The 21,116-nt window shown below is 45.8% G+C and overlaps 1 protein-coding gene across 3 annotated transcripts in view; it reads left to right on the plus strand.

The window, feature by feature from the left end:
• MYOM2 (myomesin 2) overlaps positions 1-21,116 on the plus strand; it is a 66,308-nt gene that overhangs the window by 23,057 nt on the left and 22,135 nt on the right. For all 3 annotated transcript variants that reach the window (XM_084758081.1, XM_084758082.1, XM_084758083.1), the window contains exons 11-20: positions 402-543; positions 2,215-2,414; positions 3,044-3,097; positions 9,611-9,738; positions 10,559-10,742; positions 12,362-12,536; positions 13,797-13,918; positions 15,698-15,885; positions 17,320-17,446; positions 19,167-19,345. In XM_084758081.1, the coding sequence (XP_084614207.1) occupies positions 402-543; positions 2,215-2,414; positions 3,044-3,097; positions 9,611-9,738; positions 10,559-10,742; positions 12,362-12,536; positions 13,797-13,918; positions 15,698-15,885; positions 17,320-17,446; positions 19,167-19,345 (1,499 nt within the window). The remainder of the gene's footprint in view (positions 1-401; positions 544-2,214; positions 2,415-3,043; positions 3,098-9,610; positions 9,739-10,558; positions 10,743-12,361; positions 12,537-13,796; positions 13,919-15,697; positions 15,886-17,319; positions 17,447-19,166; positions 19,346-21,116) is intronic.

Here is a 21,116-nt window from a genome sequence, read left to right on the forward strand (position 1 = left end):
CTCTCTCTCTCTCTCTCTCTCTCTCTCTCTCTCTCTCTCTCTGTCTCTCTCCCCCCTCCGCCCCCTCTGTGTGTGTGTGTGTGTGTGTATGTGTGTGTGTTAATCCTCGCATTTTCTAAGAATTCTGAAATACAAAAGCATCTCAGTTGATATTTCTCAGGTGTTGCAAAGGTAGCCCACCACTGTGCTATTTATAAAAAATTGACAACTTGTAATATGTGACCAGGTAAGATTAAGAAGTGAATTTTAATTTTGGGTCAAATTATTAAAAAAGTCACAGATTCAAATAACTTAGTGATAAAGATCAGACTGAGTAGAGACAATGTGAGTTTGGAGGCCTGTGGGCAGGTATGGCAGTGGCTCCATCTTGTAAGTGATGTGAACATGTTTCCCCACCACAGATGCTGACCCACTGGTCACAGGGGCTCCCGGAGCACCCATGGACCTGCAGTGCCATGATGCCAACCGAGACTATGTTATTGTGACTTGGAAGCCACCGAACACCACCACCGAGAGCCCTGTCATCGGCTACTTCATTGACAAGTGAGTGTGCAAGTGAGTGTGTACTTCATTCCATCCACAGGGATGGAAACACCAGTGGCATTAGTAAGGCAGCACCCTTGGATGTATAATGTCACTGTAGGCTGACAGAATCATTCAGGGGAGTATTGCCACTATTTGGTCTTCCAATGTCACTGATAAAATAATTGGTAAGTGATGCTAGTAGGTTGAGCCCTGGGAGACTCTCCTCCCCCTTCCCCACCCCCACCCTGGGGCTTTGTTAGCCAGTAACAAGTCTAATCATCTTTAAGATAATTAGGTTGGGTGAGGTGGCACTTTACATGAATGTTCAACTCTACAACTCGAAGAGCCCAAAAGACTAATTTTCTGACCTTGCTGTTTTCTGCTGGGGATTTAACATAAAAGTTTATATTTAAATTCTTCAAGCCAGGCACAGTGGTGCATGTCTGTAAATCAGCACCCAGGAAGGCAGAGATGGGTGGATTACTGTGAGTTCAAGGCCAGGCTGGTCTACAAAGGAAGTCCAGGACAGCCATGGCTTCATAGAGAAACCCTGTCTTGAATAACCAAAACTAATGAACCAACCAAACAAAAATCCTCAGGCATTAAAAACAGAGACTAATCTTGCCTACATTTCCAGGTTTCCAGACAGGACTATATTTTCAAAAGTCTTCCAAATTCTGCCTAGGAAGGGTCCTAGAAAGTGGCATCCTACTGGTCAGTTGCCTGAGCTGGATCCCGGTACAGCATCAGCCCTGCCTGGCTCAGCTCAAGCAAGACATACAGTGGAGCCAGAGGAAGGGACACAGACAGAGTCTCTCCCCAGACTTAATCTCACAAGGCCTCACCACCCAAGCTGCAAAAAGAATTGCCAACAATGCAGCTTGTCTTGTCCAACTTAGATGTGATAGACTTTTGCTTTATCTTATCTTTAACTATCATCTAGATAGTAAGCCTGCTCTTTGCCGATGAGAAACAGAAAGGGAACAGATTCAGATGTGGGGGAAATGGGAGAGGAACTGGGAGGAGTAAACATGTTTGATGATGGGAATTATTTTAAGCTATAAACCACAAAAATTGAACATATCTGTTTATCCATGTAACTACACATATGTGTCTTTCTATCATCTACTCTTTTCTCAGTTATCCTCTATCTATCTATCTATCTATCTATCTATCTATCTATCTATCATCTGTCTGTCTATCATCTATGCCGCTATCTAGCTTACCTATCATCTATTTATACTTCTATATTACATTGTAGGTCTATTATTTATTAACCTCTGTCTTGTCTGCCTTACCTTCCAGCTTTCCCCCATCTTATCTTGATTTTCTTATCTATAATCCCTCATCTATCTACATTGATCTTATCATGCCTGTCTTATCTATTATCTTATCTCTATCTTATCTATCAGCTCTATCATCTACCTATAATTTATCTTATATTTACCTCTTCTATCCATTTATCTATCCATCCTCTATAGACATATGTATATATATGTATATATGTATTGAATTTACTATTTTTAAGGTTTATTGCATTACTATCAATAGAAGTCAGTATTTCAATAGTTTAAATATTTAGACAACAGGCATGCTCCCTGTGATGACTGCTCTGTGAGAATACACCTCTGATAATTTGGTAGATTACCATATGTGTTTTTTTTCTCTGTATTTCATTTTTGTTTGAAGATGTGAGGTGGGAACTAACAACTGGGTCCAGTGCAATGATGCTCCAGTAAAGATCTGCAAGTACCCTGTCACAGGACTTTTTGAAGGAAGGTCATACGTGTTCCGTGTGAGGGCTGTCAACAATGCTGGAGTCAGCAGGCCTTCCAGGATCTCCGATGCTGTGGCTGCCCTTGATCCTGTTGACCTGAGAAGGTTACAAGGTATGCTCACTAACCCCAGAAATGACTGGGGACCTCTGGGTGACCTGCATGGAGTTAGTTCTTTCTCTGTTAGCCACCGATAGAAGGTTTAAGTATGGTGTCCCATGATGAGTGTGGCAGGGCGATGCCTCCCCATTCTCAACATCTCCATCAATATTGTCTTTAGATATGGAGGTGATTGACACACCTTAAGAGAATAGAGGCAGCCGGGCAGGCACCTGTGCTTTACAGCACTGCTTCTTATCTCAACCAAGTACTGGAATCCAGAATGCTCAGTCACATGTCCTGCATCTATTGATGGCACAGTTTTAATATGTAGTGGGAATCAGGTTACCAAGCCACTTTGAGTTTTACATTCTATGCACAGATTCCTTCCTGGGACTGGGCCTTTCACCATGGTTCATGGGAATCACTATTTTGACCTTACTGTGAGACCCATGACTCTCTACAAAGAGCTGCTTGTGCTGAGAATTACCAGGAGCACTTCTGAAATAGCAGAGGCCATGACCCCATAACTGTTTTGTTGCCTAAATGCTGAGCCATCTCACAACTTGCCCCAAATTAGGATAAAGTGTGCTTCATGTAGGAACCCTTGGATGTCCAAAGTCACTGTCACCTTTTCTCTGCAGCGATTCATTTGGAAGGAGAGAAAGAAATTGTCATCTACCAGGATGACCTTGAAGGTGAGGCTCTCTTTTTCAGCTTTGGGAAACTTCGTGAAACTTGGCTCGAGTTGGAGACTGAGGCTGAGGGCAGAGGGGACAATGATCTAGCTGTAGTATCCCTGGGATCTGCTCTTCTGGTAGGGCCCAGACGCATCATCTAAAGACTCCTGCTCCTAGCTGATGTTGGGTGCTTTCTTATTATCTATTGGTATTTATGTGTGTGTGTTTGTGTGTGTGTGTGTGTGTGTGTGTGTATGTGTGCATGTGTGTATACATACATGTACATCTGGAGGCCAGAGGACAACTTTGGCCTCAGGTACCTACCTTCCCCACACTGTCTCCTGAAACAAGGTATCTCAATGGCCTAGAACTATCCAAGTAGTCCTCAAACCCCAGGCATCTGCCTGCCTCTGCCTCCTGAGAGTTATCATTACAAATGTGTACCCCTGGCTTGCTACAAGGGTGCTGGAGAGCAATGTGCTCTGTAGTGGTTGAGACATTCCCCACCTTACTAACTCTCTTAGTGAAAGAATTCTTTTAATTTTTCAGCAAGAATTCTATCATTTGATCTAAAACGGGTTGTGAGTCCCCTGTCAGATGGTTCCCCTGACTTATAATATCGCATTTCTCTTCTTCAAGCTTCATGTTGAGATTATGTCTTGTGCATCCCGAGGCACTAGGAGTAGAAGCAAAGGAGAAGCATAGCACACCATGAATCAGACATCCCGAGATTTCAGTTGAATGTATGCTCAGATCACAGTACAGTGACCAGAAACTTAAACAGTAAGATTCTAGGGGTGAGATGACCCGGTGCCTGGTGACCTGAGTTTGATTTCTGTAACTCACAGTTGAAGGATAAAACTAATTTCTGAAAGTTGTTCTCTGATACACACACACACACACACACACACACACACACACACACACACACGCGCGCGCACACACGAGCGCACACACACACACACACACCTCCTCCACCTCCTCTTCTTCATTTAAAAAAACAAACAAGACTGTTAGTCATTTTGAAGCCACTAGGGAAGCAGATGCTTCTTGGCTCTTCTTCAAAATCACCGTATTAAAGAAGATTCCTCCCAGGGCATTGCTGGCCAGGGTTGACTTTTAGGCTTGCAGTATACGTCTCCAAAGGTGCAGCCTCACGCTTTGTGTTGTATCTTCTACCCCGTGAAGGCAACAGGGTCTCTGAAGGAGTGTGCTCCAACCTTGACCACAGATGAAGTAAAGTTCCATGAAAAGTACTAGGGGATTCTGCAGAGGTGACCCCCGAGGTAGCAGTAGTGGTCTTTGTCAATTATGTGTCTACAGAAGACCTCCAAAGCCATGAGAGATGCCTGATCAATACGCAGCCAAGGGAACTGGCCCAGGCAGGGTGGCTTACAAGCCCCCACAACTGTCTGGCTCCTCAGTCTGCCACTGCGCCAGGCGCAGGACCCACTGAAACATAGAGATTTGAACGAGTGAGGAACGGCTCCTAGATACACTGGACGGCTGTGTTCCTGTGAGCAGGCCGTGTAAATGGGAGGCTTGGCATGCTGGGGAACAGGCGTTCTCTTTCACTCTCATGGGATGTAGGATTAGTGGAGAAATGCTGTGCTCTCCCAGTGTGGACTGTGGAATTCACACCCCATAACAAAGGCCCCGGTGAGAAGGTGTAGCTTGCTTCATAAATGCCTGCATGTCTCTGATGAAACCTGCAGTACCAGCCCAGCCTAATAAAACTCCCGAAGGCAGGGACATTCCTGCCATGGCGTTCTGGGTAGGGAGCCACCTTTTAGTAAGCATAGCTGCATTTGGGAAGCATGTTAAGTAAAGAATCATGTCGGGTAAAAACAATGTTGATTAAATGAAGAATTTCCACAGTAATAGCAGAGGTGAGAGGGTGAGATGCTGCCTGTAGGCACCGTGGTTTCTAATCCCAGAGGAAGAAGCAGAGGGTTACTCAGGTAGTGTCCCGCCCCCTCCCTGCACCGCTTTTCCAGCTGGCTCCACCCTTCCTCGTGGTTGCTACAGTCTTGGATGTGGCTGTGTCTTGTTCATGCATCAGAGCATTCCTAAGGCTGGTATCTGTTCAGAGGTGGAGGATGAAACCCCAAAGTAGAGGACTTGGGACCTTGGTATCAGTCTTATGGGCCTGCTGACGCTTGCGTAGAGTAACACCTCTGGTGGTCTTCAGCGAGCTGGCTGTGAACTGAGGTTCTGGGGTAATGGAGAGGATTGGAGAGTGAGTTTGTATTCTAGTGTTATTCTGTTGCCGTGATTAGGAAAACAAAACCAAACCCCCTAACCAAAAGCAACTTGGGGAAAAAGACTTCTAGGTGACAGTCTGCCACTGAGGGAAGTCAGGGCAGGAGCTGAAGCAGAAACTGGGAGGACTCTGCTTACTAGCTCATGGCTTCTTGGCTGGAAAGGAGGGGCAGGGAGGGGCATGGGGAGTACCCGAATGCCCTCTGCTTCTTTGTTCTTGGCTCATGGTTTGAGAGCTTGTTCACACAGCCCAAGACCACCTGCCTGGGGATGGTACCGCCCACAGTGCGCTGGGGCCCTCCTGCATCAATTAGTGATCAAGACAACGTCCTATAGACAAGCCTACAGGTCAATCTGATAGAGGCAGGTCTTCAACTGAAGTCGAAGCTCTTCACTCTCTTCTCAGGTGACAGGTGGTGTCAAGGGGACACTAGGAACTAACCAGGACAGCCTGTTTACTTTGGTCATTTAAACACAGATGTTTGCCTTAACTAATCTTTAAAGAGATGCTATAGTGTTTTAAAGTATCTTATATCTGAGTTTAAACATTTGCTACTAGCAAGCAAGCTCCCTTTTCTATCTTTTTTTCATACAACCTGGACCCCCTCCCTTTCCTTCTCCCCCACCCCCACAGCACCGAGGAGTCAAACCAGTGCCTTGCACATACTCATCACTGCTCTCACACTGAACTACCTCCCTACCGCCATGGTTCTGATTTTTTTTTTTTAATTCAAGCATTACTTTAGACATTTGTTTTAGTGAAATGGAAATATTACTTTTGTTGGCTAAGAGCAACACTTCAACTAATTTAGTCTTTTTGTTGTCTTTCTAGTTTTATTTTTCACCCTAATCTCAGTTTGTTAGTTCTTTTGAACATTCTATTCATTTAATGCCTTTTTCTTAATTGAATTTACTTTTTCAATATTTACTGAATTATTACACCAAAAGAGGATGGTCCATTCTTGGAAAGGCTATGATATGTTCCTATATAAAGTACTAAGATTGTTTTTACGCATGTATTTTAAAAAAAGATTTATTTATCTATACAGTGTTCTGCCTGCATGTAATACCTGCAGTCTAGAAGAAGGCACCAGATCTCACTATAGATGGTTGTGAGCCACCATGTGGTTGCTGGGAATTGAACTTCGGACCTTTGGAAGAGCAGCCAGTGCTCTTAACCTCTGAGCCATCTCTATAGCCATTATCTATGTACTTTAAAACTTTATTAGGATGTGACTCTCTCTCTCCTCCTTCCCTTCCTCCCCCCTCTCTTCTTCCCCCTTCTCTCTCTTCCCACCCCCTCCCTCTCTTGCGTGCTTGCACGTGTGTCCTGGTGTGACTGTGGAGGTCAGAGGACAACCTTGTGGGCTTAGTTCTCTCATTCCACATTTATGTGGTATCCTGCTTGACTTTAACTGTTAACTTGACACTGCCCAGAGCCACCAAATAGTCTCAGTTGAGGTAGTGCCTGGGTAAATTTGTCCTGTGGACATGTCTGTTGGGGATTGTCTTGGTTGTTAATTGATGTAGGAGGAGCCAGTCCACTGTGGGCAGCACCATCCCCTGTGAGGGGTATTCTGGGTAATATAAGGAAGCTATCTAGCTAAGCATGAGCTCCAGTGAGCCAGGAAGTAGTGTTCCTCCATGGTGTCTCCTTCAGGTTCTTGCTTGTGTTCCCACACTGACTTTTTTCAGTGATGTGCTATGACCTATGAGCTGAGTACACACATGTCTTCCCCACGGTGCTGTGGGTTAGAGTGTTTTATCACAGAATGGAAATAAAACTAGAGCGTGTGGTTCCTGGGGCTTGAACTCAGGTCACTAGGCTTGTGCAGCAAGTACTTTAATTTACTCAGGGATCCTGCTGCCTCTGCTAGAGTGATTTCCTTCTACTAGCCCCAAGTTCAGGACCCTGTGGAGTGCCTTGGAACAGGGAGCCTGTACCCTGTGTATTCAGCTGATCATCTTTTCTGGAAATTGCAGCCCTTGGCTTTGGTTTCTCATTTTCTTGACTGCTGGACTCTTGAGAGCGTTTCAAATTCCAAATCAACCTAAGATTTCAGCAACTTAAGGAAACATCTTCTGGGGTGATGGTGGCTTCCTTGGGTTACAGATGAAACAAGCCCAGGATGGGGACCCAGAAGTCCCATGCTTAAAACCCAAGCTCAGTGGCTATAGAATTGGGTGTGGTCTGGGCTCCTATTCAGCATTCTAGATTGGAATTGGTCAGTGTTGTCTTCCAAAAGAAAAAAAAAAAGATTAGGATATGGAAACATTTTAAATAATAAAAAGATAAAAATTATATATGTATTATACATGCTATATTTTTTATCAAAATAATTTTAGTCTGAGAAGTATTTCTGTACATAAGAGTACATAGCACAGCGTTACATGTCTCCATCTTCATTCAGTGTAACCATGGCCCAAGAGAACTGGTAGGAAGTGAGCAGAAGCCAGGGGCATTTGTAACTAACCAGCTGTACACAGCTCCACAGCAAAAGGCACAGGGAGGAGTATTTGGTCATTTCCTTTCCTCTTTATCTCTGCGGACCTCTCCCCTCACCCTAGGTGTGTTTCTGTGAGTCTCACCAGTTCTTTCTTGGCTCCCAGGTCAATCTTAGCCTGGTTTCTTCTGTCTGCAGCTAGCATCTTGGCAGGTCTGTTGCTTGCTTCCCCCAAGGTTGTGTAGAACATCCTAATGGCTCAAGAATTTCACCCTCATTGAGAGCTCTCTGCTTGTGAGGGCTGGGTTTTTACTTCTTGCCTTGGTATCCAATGACATGTGTCTTAGTCCCCAGAGGCCATGTGCCCTAAACTATACAGATAGGTCTGAGCTCTGCAGTATGACATCCGGTTTGCAGTTCCTGCCTGGTCCAGGATGGCAGGAGCCATGTATGCTATGTCCTCTTGGTTTGCTCCATCAGAAGTGATTTGGCTCTAGGAGCTTGGCAGAATTTTCTGTGCCTTTTTCTGGTACCTTTGCTTGTTCCCTTTTGGGTGTTATATACATGTGAGGGTTGAGAGCAGCTAGTGGGGACCTGGGGTGCTCCCTATTCCCTCAGTTACCCTCTGTCTCCCCACTTTCCTGGAGACGTGCTGACTCCTCAGTGAAATTCAACCCATAGACCGGCATGAGTCCAGTTTAGGCTGAACCCTCTAGAGCGCGCTGTGCTCTGGGAAGGGATACTCACAGTGAAACCCAATCTTGTTTTGTGCTGTCTCCATGTGGCTGCTCAATTTGCCGCCTGGAGCTGAGTCCCAAGGGAGCAACTAGATATTGCGAAGGGCAGAGAGATGTCCTGTGGACTGTTCAAACCATTTTAATCATGTGCTAATCTAACAGAAACTCCTAATATTCTGTATAACAATTAAAGGGAACTTTGGTCTGGCAAAACCTCTATCCCTGTGAAAATCTCTCATAAATTCAAACACAAATGTCTACCACCACTTAAATAACGTAGGTAGGTGAGAGGGGATGTAGGCATGCCAGATGTCTTTGATCATAAATATCCTTTGACAGTTATTTGCAAAGGGCTTATCACCATCTCTGCTGAAGTTTAAACAAACAGGCACAGAGTACAGTGCTTGCAAATGTGTATGATCTTTGGAGGGAGGAAAGAGCAGCACATCATAGGAGCTAATATAAGACTTCAGTCCACACTATGGAGACTCAGCAAGGTGTGGCCTGTGCAGGCTCCTTGGCAGTGCTGCCTGCTGCCTTCCCAGATCCTCACAAGAGATAATCATGGTTTGGTTGGTTACTTCTAGAAAAATCCTTTCATCTATCCTGTAGAAACTCTGAAAGACTTTTGGATGACATCCTTAGGAACCGTTTGTTTGTTCTGGTTTTTATTTTTTAATCAGAAATAAAGATAGAGTGATATTTAATGGAGTGTTTTCGCTTTGCCTCTTTAAAAACAAGCCTGGGCTCCTGGGATCTGTTTGCCTTCTCTGAGTGAAAATGGCCAACTGTAGCAGCCATACCAGGGGAGTCCTTGAAAAATTATTTATTTTATTTTATGTGTATGTGTATTTTGACTGCATGTATATATATGCACCATAGACGGTCACTGGCTCCCCTGAACCTGTGTGTCTAGCCACCATACGAGTGCTAGGTATCAAACCCAGGTCCTCTGGAAGAACAGCCGTTGCTCGGAATTTGCTAAGCCTTACATCTAGCTTACCAGGGCAGTCTTTTGTGCCCTGAGCTATGCTGGAGAATGGCTAAGTGTCCCCACACAGCACTCACTCAGTTCATTTTTCTTATAGGTGATGTTCAGATTCCAGGACCTCCCACAAATGTCCAGGCCTCAGAGGTCAGCAGAAACTACGTCGTCCTCAGCTGGGATCCTCCTTCTCCCCGTGGCAAGGAGCCCTTAATGTACTTCATTGAGAAGGTATTCAGGCCCAGCTCCTAAGAGCGTAGCTCTCAGGCCACCATCTTGATTTCTGTGCTTTACTTAGGACCTGTGAGCCTGTTGCGATCCTATAGAGCCTGATCGCTGTTGTATAAGAGCGGGTTAAGTAGTGGAGAGCAGAGGCTCTGCTATGGAAACGTGTGGAAACTGAGCTTTGTCACCTGTGTAACAGAGCTGTTGCTCAGCTATTTGGTTCCTAAGTCTCTGTATTCAGGGGGGAGTGGAGTTTGCACCTCTGCATCCACTTCCAGTTTCTCCCAAGGGCTGCAGGTTTCCCAAGAAACTCAGATCTATCAATGCTCAGTGTTTGCATGTAAGCCATGCAGCCAGCGGGTGGCAATCTTGTAGAGGGAACCATGTGTTTGAACAGTTTGAGGCTTTATTACCTGGATATACCTAAAGACAAATGCATTGCATGTTACAGTACAGCACGCACGCATGCACACATGCACGCACACACGCACTCACATTTGAGCACATAAGATATAGCTGTATACCTTATGTGCTCTCTCTTAGGCTTTCTGAACTTCGGCACTGAGTTTAACAGGATGATATAATTCTCCAAAGGCCTTTCCTCAATGAGCTAAGTTGCTTCATGGTTTAGATAGGTGAAGGCACAGTTGTGTGACCTGTGTTCTTGGGAATACATTTGTAGGTTATGTCATTCCAGTACTATATGTAGCTGCCAAATGGTGAAAATTTTTAACTGAATTATGACTCATTAAGTGCTGGTGAAAACTCTCTTTATCTTCCTATGCATCTTCCTGTGACTCTGACCTCCTGTCTGTTTCTCTTGCAGTCTGCAGTTGGGAGTGGCAGCTGGCAGCGGGTCAATGCCCAGACAGCAGTGAGATCCCCTCGGTATGCCGTCTTTGACTTGGCTGAGGGGAAGTCCTACGTATTCCGGATTTTGTCAGCCAATAAACATGGCCTGAGTGACCCATCTGAGATAACACCACCTATTCAGGCACAGGACATGATTGGTAAGTTAAGGCACACTGCCAGAATCCATGACAGGCTGAAAATAAGGTGTCCCCGGAACCACTTCAGTGAGAGAATGAAGATGCTGAAGATGAATGAGGATGTGCATGACTTTGTGCATGGTCTTGAGTCCATTCCCAAGTGATGAAGGGCTGTCTCCATACTGTGGTCCACCCTCAGCATGTCTCCAAAGGTCCATCTTCTTCTCATGAAACCAACAAGTGGGTTGCTAACTTGTTTATTGAGACAGGGTCTCACTATATAACTCCATCTGGCTTTAAACTCATAGAAATCCTCCTGAGTCTCCTAGATGCTGAGTTTATATGCATTAGGCCATCACAGCCGGTAACACATGGGTTAAATGCATGTTCAGGCCATGGCCACTTAAAGACTCCAATCCTAAACACAGGATGGCTTCTGGCTCATTTGGCTTGAAGATCTCACTGAGAAAGTTTCAAATGCAGATCACAGGAACTCAGAATTGCAGTTCTCCTTAAACCATAGCCCTCTCAGGAGGTCTCTTGAACTCTAAAAGCCTTTGGACAGGATGTACCTGATGTTAGGCATTCTTATTCTGAGTACCAGGGCACTTCCAGCCCCTCTGTCCTTTGTATCACATATAGACAGCTGTGGATGACAGTGAGCTGGCAGTGGGGCTAGAGGCCTAGACAGCCTTCAGATCCTCTTCGGGTTGTTGCTTATTTTCCCTGTCACCCAGGCTCTTAGAACTCAGACTCGGGACCACAGCTACCACACATAGAGTCTCTGAGAAGAGGCCCTGGCATTTTTGTTCACTTAATGACATGTGTACAAAGGGACAATAGTAGCACACAGTGGGCATGTGTGTGCTGTCTAGTCTTATGTCAACTCGATACCCAAACTAGAATTATCTGAAAGGAGGGAATCTCAATTGAGAAAATGGAGGCCATAAGATCCAGCTATAGGGCTTTTCTTAATTAGTCACTGATGGGGAGAGCCCAGCCCATTGTGGGTGGTGACATCCCTCAGCAGTCCAAGCAAGCCAGGAGGAGCAAGCCAATAAGAAGGACCCATCCATGGCTTCTGTATTAGCTGCTGCCTCTGTGATCTTGCTCTACTTGGGTTCCTGTCCTGACTTCCTTTGATGACAAACAGAAGTATATGAAGGTATAAGCCAAATAATCCTTTTCCTCCCCAACTTGTCTCTTTTGGTCATGGTGTTCCATGACAGCATTAAAATCCCTGCATGATTTAGAGGTAGTTGGCCCTGGTTTGGCTGATGATACCAGGGAAGATTTTTTGACCACCGCCCATGGGGATGGGGAGGAGATGTGATGGCCAAACCGTGATTCAATTAAATGCCCTTATAGATTTCCCAAACAGGATATCAGTGTGTCTTATTTCAAACATGGCCGTCAAGCACTAGAACCTCTACCCACCCCACAGAAATGAGATTGCATGGTGGTAATTCCTTTCATGCCAGTCAGGTGGTCCAGGAAGAAGCCCCAGGCCCACAGCTTCCACTCAGAACCTACTCCCTTGTAGAATATTAAACCTGGCTTTTACTCTTTGAGGACAAAGTGGCTCTCTGGAATGGCCCACACTCTTGAGTATATCTCCCATTCTCCTGTCTCCTCCTCAGTGGTCCCCTCTGCTCCTGGCCGGGTGCTGGCCTCCAGGAATACAAAGACATCTGTTGTGGTGCAGTGGGACAGGCCGAAGCATGAAGAGAACCTGCTGGGCTACTACGTGGACTGCTGTGTGGCGGGAACAAATCTGTGGGAGCCATGCAACCATAAACCCATTGGATATAACAGGTAGCCTCTCCCGGTCACATGTTGGGGTGTGACATTTTGAGGTGTTGATTCCAGATGGGCAGGTCACATCACACAGATAACTTGTCTATTGGTAAAAGCAACTTCTTTCGATTATTATTTTGATTGTGTAAATGGGATGCAATGCCACAATCATGCATATGTACACAGTATGTAACAATAACTGTCATTTAAATTTGATTTATGTGGGGTCACAGAGACATTTTAGTACTTGCCACAGAGCAAGTACTCTGCTTTGCTCACTTAAGGGCAGTTTTGTCCTTCAGCCCTCATAGGGTTGGGACTGGGAATGCCCACCCCTGGCTAGGCAGTGCAGGGGAGACCTGTGTCTTCTACAGACTCTACTTTTGGACTTTCCCTTCTGCTTTCTGCCCAGGACACATGGATTGTCTGGGTTTGTGTTTTTTGCGCCATGTGCTTCATAGGCTGTGTCACTGTGGCCACTGTGGAGGTTCTCCGTGGCAGCTCTACCATCTTTCTTAAAAAAATATTTTTTAAAGGTGTATTGTAAAAAAAAACCCAGGGGTATAAAAGAACAACAACTAGATGTTCTATCAGTCCACACTGTTAGCAACTGGAGAAAATCCATTGGAGGAAGAGACCCGAGAATGTTCTCAGAGAGGGGTTTGCAGGATGTTTTAATAACTGCTTATATTTCCCTTGTGGTGTGCAAGGCAGATGGGCCTAGTTCATTTGAGACTGTTTTCCATGTGATGCTCATGGCAGTTTTGTGAAGACTGGGCATCCCTGCCTGCCAGGAGGGAAAACAGAGCCTTGTAGGGGTCAAGATCATGACAAGGAACATATGGTCTGGCAGATGTCAAAGCCAGTGCTTCAGCCTGTATTGTGTGAATTCGAGGCCCTAGTCTCTACCCACGACGGAATACCTGTCCTGTATACAATTTTGATGCACAGACCTCCTGGCTGTCGGGAGTTGGATGCTATAGCAAAGCTTCAAACTAGGGAGGCTCCAGCTATAACAACTGAGGCAGGGTCTCAGGCTTTTTCTGCCACTAAGTGCAGTATAACCAATGCTGTTGGCTTGACTTTTCACTTTAAACATTGAATTCATTCATGACACTAAAAATGAGGGTGGATGTGTGTGGTTTACAGAAGAAGTAAACTTGGCTTTGGATCAAGTGAGAATTTTTATAAGGAGCCCTCAGTGATGTCTATCTCAGCTGTAGGTAGGAAGCAACGAGCTAGGGCTTGTGCCCTGTGACTCTTTATTGTGTTCCTCAGGTTTGTGGTCCATGGCCTAACCACTGGCGAGCAGTACATCTTCCGGGTTAAGGCTGTCAATGCTGTGGGGACCAGCGAGAACTCCCAGGAGTCGGAGGTCATCAAGGTCCAGGCGGCCCTCAGTACGTAGCTCATGGGCTCTTCTCTGTTTAGGGCTGTAATCTCTGCATGAATAAATACTTGCCACACCATCTAGATTGTGCACAGGGGACAAAGGGATGGGGCTTGTCAACATAGCTCTTAGCTCCCAGTGGGCAGCTTGTCCATCCAGGAAATGGCAGTGTGAGGAAAAATGGTAGTAGGCCACCATTATGCCAGTTGAGTATGGAGGGCATCCCAATAGCTCCTGAACTCACACGAGAATGCCCACTGTCCACGATGATTGCCTCTAAAAATATGTTCTAGGCTCAAACATGTGTGGCTCTTATGTCACTTCCTGGCCCTACTCATGAATATTTAAAATGTCTATTATGTTGATCAAACAGGACAATTCAGAGCCATTTTTTTTGTACATGTCTATGTTTATGCTTGAGTAAGTGTGGAGGCCTAAGGTGTCTTCCTAGATCATTTTAGTTTTGAGGCAGGGTTTCTCCATCGAAGCCAGAACTTGTGGATAGGTCTAGTTTAGTGATCCAGCTTGCTCCAGGGATCCCAAGTCTCGGCCTTTTGAATGGTGGCAAGACCTTATCGCTGTCCCTAGACAAGATGATCTGTGACACTCGGTGTCTTACAGTTGTTGCTGTAGCCTTTTGTCTGGCTCATTCTGTTGCTGTACAGATGCAGCAGGAAGGCTTTAAAATATAAATGCCACAGCTGTATATTTCCATGACCGCATTATCTTTTTATTCCTAAAAGATATGTTCAGGTCTTTATTTTGAAGTCCAAACAATTTTACCCCAATTTCCAGAAGTTAAGGTTTCCCTCTTGGCAATACTATTCCTGAGATTCATTAAAAAATAAAATATAATAATAATATTATGAAATATAATAATAATTATTATCATCTTGAGACTGGATCTCTCTATGTAGTCCTGGCTCACCTGGAACTCACTATGTAGGTCAGGCTGGCCTTGAACTCACACAGATCCACCTGTGTCTGCCTCCCTCATGCTAGGATTAAAGGCATGTGCCACTTCTTCCAGTTCAGGGATTTCTGAGGACAACTGTTGAGCTCACCTGAGGGCTAACTCCTAGGTAACCACAGAACCACAGAGTGTCTGGTTCTGATTCGCACTGCTCTGCCCTCCTCAAATACATGCACTCTTCCTTACTGGCCTTTTACTATTCCTACTGCAGGAGGCCAGAGGCTGTGCTCTCAGCTGGAACTCCTGACTTCCAGCTCACCATCCCTCAATCAATGATGAGGAAACAGATTTTTACTCAGAGAGAAGAGGGGACACACTCCTGAGCTTGTTGGAGAAGGTGGCACCCCTCTAGACATCATGTCCAAACAGGGAAACATGAGCTACATACCCATGCTACTCTGAATTTTCATACCTGACAGAGAAATTGAAACACACGCAGTGGGTGGTACTGCCCTCTTCTGGCCACAGGGTGATTGCTCTTCATGTATGCAGTTTGGAAAGCTACTTTTGTGTACCCTCAGGGGCCGGAGGACATCTGCTGTCTCCATGTCTGGACCAGGCTTAACCAAGTTCCTGTCCTACCATTAAGATACTTAAATCTACATTTAGAAAGGCCAATGAATCCAGATGAAAGGAACTGGCACTTTTAAACTTACCATCTATAAAGGAAGCAGTGAAAACAAGCAGTGACAATTAAGGGGAAGGCGTGTCCTCAGGACTGTTACTTGTGCTTTGGTTTCCCCTGTGACACCCGCTTGGCGGGATGAGGGGTACGGAGCTCTGCTGACTGTCCGTCATGCTTCTGTGTACTTGTAGCTGTCCCCTCTCATCCCTATGGGATCACCCTTCTCAACTGTGACGGCCACTCCATGACCCTGGGCTGGAAGGTGCCTAAATTTAGCGGTGGCTCGGCCATCCTAGGTTACTACCTGGACAAGCGAGAGGTACACCATAAGAACTGGCACGAAGTCAACTCTTCACCTGTCAAAGAGAGGATCTTAACGGTTGGTTGTTCTTTTTTTTTTTTAATTTTTATTTTTTGTATATGTGTGTGCCTGTGCTTTTTCCTAGGTGACCTTTGCATTTCAGGTAGACACTTTCATTCAAGGTTTCAGAGTTCAGTGGTTTTTGGGTCCTTTGATCCTGAAAAGGAAGTCGTTTAAAAAATCTAGAATTAGGAGGGCAAGTGTTTGGGAACTACATGATCTTTGGAAACTAAGAAGCAATAAAGAGGTCATGTCAGGAATCAGCAGATTTCATAGGCAGCTAAGGAGCAGCCCTGGTTGGCAGGGACAGTGTGTTCCATCCCTGGGGCGGAGCCTGGTGCCTGGGGGAGGGTCTAGCTGAGCAAGGGCCAATGGGAGGGCAGTCCGCTCTTTGTTGATTGCTGCCCTTTCCTAGAAATCCCAGTGTTTCACATCTCCTGCCCCAGTGTGCTTTACACCCAAATGCAGAGGAAGTAAGAGATCTGGAGTCAAGTCCAGATGTAAGCCTTCGATTTTTATTTCAACTGTCTGAGCCTTTGACTTGTCATTTGAACTGTGATGAATTCTTCTCGTCACTAACACACAAGGACGGATTGTAGCAGACACATTGGGAAAAAAAAAACAATTTGGGGAGAATTCTTAGCAGTCTAATGTCTGTCAAATAGAAAATTTTGCTTTATTATATACTTTAAAAATACATTTACAACACATACATGTTATGGTGTGTGTGACTGAAGTTCACCGTCAGCCTCCAGTGGCTCTTCGTTGGGCCTGTGCCCCTGCAAGAGCTCTGCCCGCCTACTCTCTGGGTGAGATGGTCTGTCCTCTGGGGAGAGAAGCAGTTGACCCACTAAAGTCTCGCTTTGGAAATCAATATCCTGACCTGGATATGGCTTTCATCCTACCAAATTGCTCAGTCAAAGGTTTTCCATTAGGGTCTTGCCCATGACTGGCAGAGACCCCCAAGCTCACTAAGGACTGAAGGCAACTTAAAAAGCCATGACAATTCAGCAAGCACTTGAGCATATGGAGTAGATTTTATAGTGACAGATTCAGTGACAGGTACCGTCGACAGGCTAACCCAGCATTGCTTAGCCAGGCTGGAGTCAGGGTTCCTGCTAGCCCCTTGCTCCATCCTACTGAACCCAGTCATGGGTCTGTAGAGATACAACAGGGGTCAGAGCTGGCCCCCCTGTTCCGGCTTTACTCCCTGTGGGCATTGTCTCTTCTCTCAGCTCAGCTCCTTACCTGTCCAGAGGTCACCATAGGTCAGTCTGGTAGAGGCCATCCTCGAACTGGCATCATGGCTGCCACGTACTAAGTGTGGAATTTCCCGGCACTGTCCATTCCACTTGCGTTTCTCTTTGCAAACTCACCATGATTTCTCCTTCACCCCTATGCATTGTAACACACCTCTGCATTCTTATATGAATGGAAACAAAATCCATGCAGGTGGAGGGCTTGACAGAAGGCTCCTTATATGAATTCAAAATCGTCGCCATCAACCTGGCTGGGATCGGGCAGCCATCGGATCCCAGTGAGCACTTCAAGTGTGAGGCCTGGACAGCGCCAGAACCTGGTGAGACAGTCTTTCCCGGGCGTGCTTCCTTACACCGGCATGGCTGGCCAGAAGGGGCTCCCAGAGCAGGCTTTTGGATGTCTGCTACTGTGTTGTCACCCACTCCCACAGTGAGATGGTGGCCATTCCCATAACGTGGATGATGGCAAGAGGTGCACATGGTGGTGAGACTGGACCAACGCAACTGAGCATAGCCAGGAAGGGGGCTTTGAGTACAGAGTGGGATGCAGGGAGGGAAGGAGCAGCTTGCACAGGCCACAGAGGCGAGGTGGTGTCCCAGAGTCCATGATGGACAGCTGGCACCTGACCTATGAGCTGGATGTGGCTGTGGCCCTGGCTCTTAAGGAGCCAAGAGAAGATGAGAGCAGAGGCCCCAGGCCAGAGGGAGCTTCAAGCTTAGCCCCGGTCAGGACAGAGCAGACCACAGGGTCCCTGCTCCTGTGCTAGCCTCTGTACTCCAGGCTGTTGGGGAGCAGGGACCTCCAGCTCTAAGGAGTACAACTGTTGCATTCCTGGCTGCGTGTCCTGCCCCTTTTCCTCTTCCTCCCTCCCTCTTTCCTTTCTTCCTTTCTTCCATCTTTCTCTCTTCTGTCCCCATCTCTCTCCCTTCCTCTCTTTTCTCATTTTAATTATATTAATTTGGACTCCTTAGAAATGGCACTGGGAAAAGACAATTAGTTTTCAGAACATCCTCCTTCTCCTCTTCCTTTTTTCTTTTCCTTCCTTCCTTGTCTTTTTTCAGCCCCAGGGAATGAATCCAGGGCTTCCTACCAGCTAGGCAAGCCCTCTATACCAGAGCTACATCTGCAGCTTTTTCTTTTCTTTTAAAAAAGATTATTAAAAACTCAGAAACAGCAACAACAACCCATCACACACTGAAGTTAACCAGACCCAGTGTCCATAGGCATCTGAGGCTCTGGGGCTTCACATTGGATTCTATATTTTCACTATTGAATATATCTTAATGCACTTATCTACTATCCCCCAAAATAACATATATGGCAGATTTAAAACTGGGAAAAATTAGCTTTATATTCTCTTTCATAACTCTAATCCATTACCACTCTTTTATTTATTTTTATTTTGAGAGGATTTCATTAAGTTGCCAGGCTAGCTTGAACTCACTCTGTAGCCTAGACAGGCCTTGAACTTTTAATCTTCCTGCCGCAGCAGGTCTGTGCCACCATACCCTGCTCCAGAATTGTCTTGAAGTCTCCATATGAACTGGTTTAAGAGCTCACATAGGATATAGTGAGGTCTAATTAAGTGAGGTTGAGTGGCATCACCTTTCCTTCCCCTTGCTTCTGTGAGCTCCTCTGGGAATGGGGAGCCAGCTCCAGATTCCTGTGGCTTGCTGGCTCCTTGGAGAGAACTGTGATATGTCAGCACACTGGGGGTTTGTAGCAGAGAGATGGTAACTACACTTCCCGTTTCTGCACATTGTCTCTCTGATGCCCATGTGCTGGCCTGAGAGAGTGATGGGCCATGGATGATTGCATGGCTCATACCCAAGGTGACCCACGTGCCTGATGGCGGGGATGCAGGTAGACTCTCTTTCCAGCCCCAGCATCAGGAGCCTTCTAGAGAGTGATGTGCAAATATGAAGAGGATACATGTGATGCTTGTGGCTGAAGCTTTGCCCAGGCTGCAGGGTCACTGGGGCGGGGATGGGTTTGGCTGTGTTGGCTGCTGCTGCTGCTCAGATTTGGTGACTTTTCAGGTCCCGCCTATGACCTGACATTCTGCGAGGTCCGAGACACATCTCTAGTCATGCTGTGGAAAGCCCCAGTATACTCGGGCAGCAGTCCTGTTTCTGGATATTTCGTGGATTTTAAGGAAGAGGATTCTGGGGAGTGGAAGACCACCAGTGAGGCGGCAACTCCAAATCGCTATTTAAAGGTGACTGTCGCCCCTTTCATATGTGCGTTTTCTGATTCTTTAGCAAATTGCTCCAAAGTCTCTGGCTGTGCCCTGTTATGATGCCATGGAGACCATTGGACAAGGTTTACCTCTGGTCTGCAGAGCAAGTGCAGGAAGCTCCAGCAGAGGGCAGCAAAGTGCCTTGAGGAGGTGGTGTCCTCACAAACTTCCAACTGGGACCTAAGAAGGATTTGCTTGTTTCTTCCCAGACCCATACTGCAGCCTAGCAAACTACCACTTACAGTACCATGCTCCCTGCATGCAGAGGCCATTCTCCACCCTAGGCGAGGATGATGGCATCTTACTATGTGCTTTGACCTCAAGCCAACGAGCTTATCTAGTTCCTGTGATTACTGTGTAGGTGATAAGCAGCATGCATATTATATCCATGCATATGCAGGAACATACAAACACTCATCAACACATATGCATGCACTTGTGCTCACACATGTGTACATACACATAGCTGTACTCATCTCACACATGCATATGCACACTCATCTACTATTTATCATATATACACAATTCTCTGCTTTCACTCATGTATATACAGCTGTATTAACATGTATACATGTATACTTGAACTCACACGTCTGTCACCTGCACACACACATTTTATTATATAGACAAAGGCACATTCATACTCTTATGTACATACACACATGCATGACTGTACTCACACACATGAACATGTACACACACGGAAGCCCACCCATGCACATAAGCATACCTGCATTCTCACACACATGAAAACATATGGATAAATACACAATGAACTCACATCCACACACCTGCACTGTCACACACACACATACCTGCATATATGCACTTGTATGCACACATGTACATATACATATATTTGCACTTACACACATTCCTTTTATACCAGCACTCAGACATGTTTGCATATACAAGCACACATACTTGTGTACTTGTACTCAAATACCTGTACATATACACACAAGCTTGAAGATACCCATGTACACATATACACACAGATGCATGCTTGTGCCCACATATATACACATATTCACACTCACACCACCTCATACATGCATACTGTAGCCTACCTGCCATTTACAGTACCATGTTCCTTGTATGCCGAGGCCATTTTCCACCCTAGGTGAGGATGATGGCATCTTACTGTGCTTTGACCTCAAGCCCAATGACTTCACCTGGTTCCTGTGTACCAGCACGCTCACACACATATATGCACATGCACACCTGCACTGCCACATGTACTTACATGCATATACACCTGTACTCACACATCTGCAGGAGCACATATTCATTTTCCAAATATTTAACTTTAACTTTTCTAGTCATTGGGTCAGTTGTGACAGTGTCTGTGAGTCCCTGGCCTGCAGGCCCTGGACAGTGTGTTCTCCTTCCCTGACCCGGAGGTCTTCTCTTGATGTGGCTTAGACAGACGTCTACTCACCCTTCTTTCAGGGCAGGTGACATTAGTGCCAGACACTGAAGCGCACTGATGGAGGCATAGGCAGAGGACCCTCTGCAGAGTAGCTTCACAATGCAAAACAGTCTCTTTTGACTGGGTAAATGATTGCCTCAGAATGCAGCATGATACGGATGGCAGTATATGCATATATGCGAGAAGAGACTGGTTCCATTTTGATATGTCTAAAGGATGATTTTCACAGCCAGAAGCCACATTTAAAATCGTATGTGGCCTTGGAGAACTGTGTTGAGTATCATCACCAGGTGGTACCAGTCAGTAGCATCTGATTCT

The sequence above is a fragment of the Acomys minous genome (genome assembly GCF_964271855.1).
Source record: "Acomys minous genome assembly, chromosome: 15".
Classification (NCBI taxonomy): domain Eukaryota; kingdom Metazoa; phylum Chordata; class Mammalia; order Rodentia; family Muridae; genus Acomys; species Acomys minous.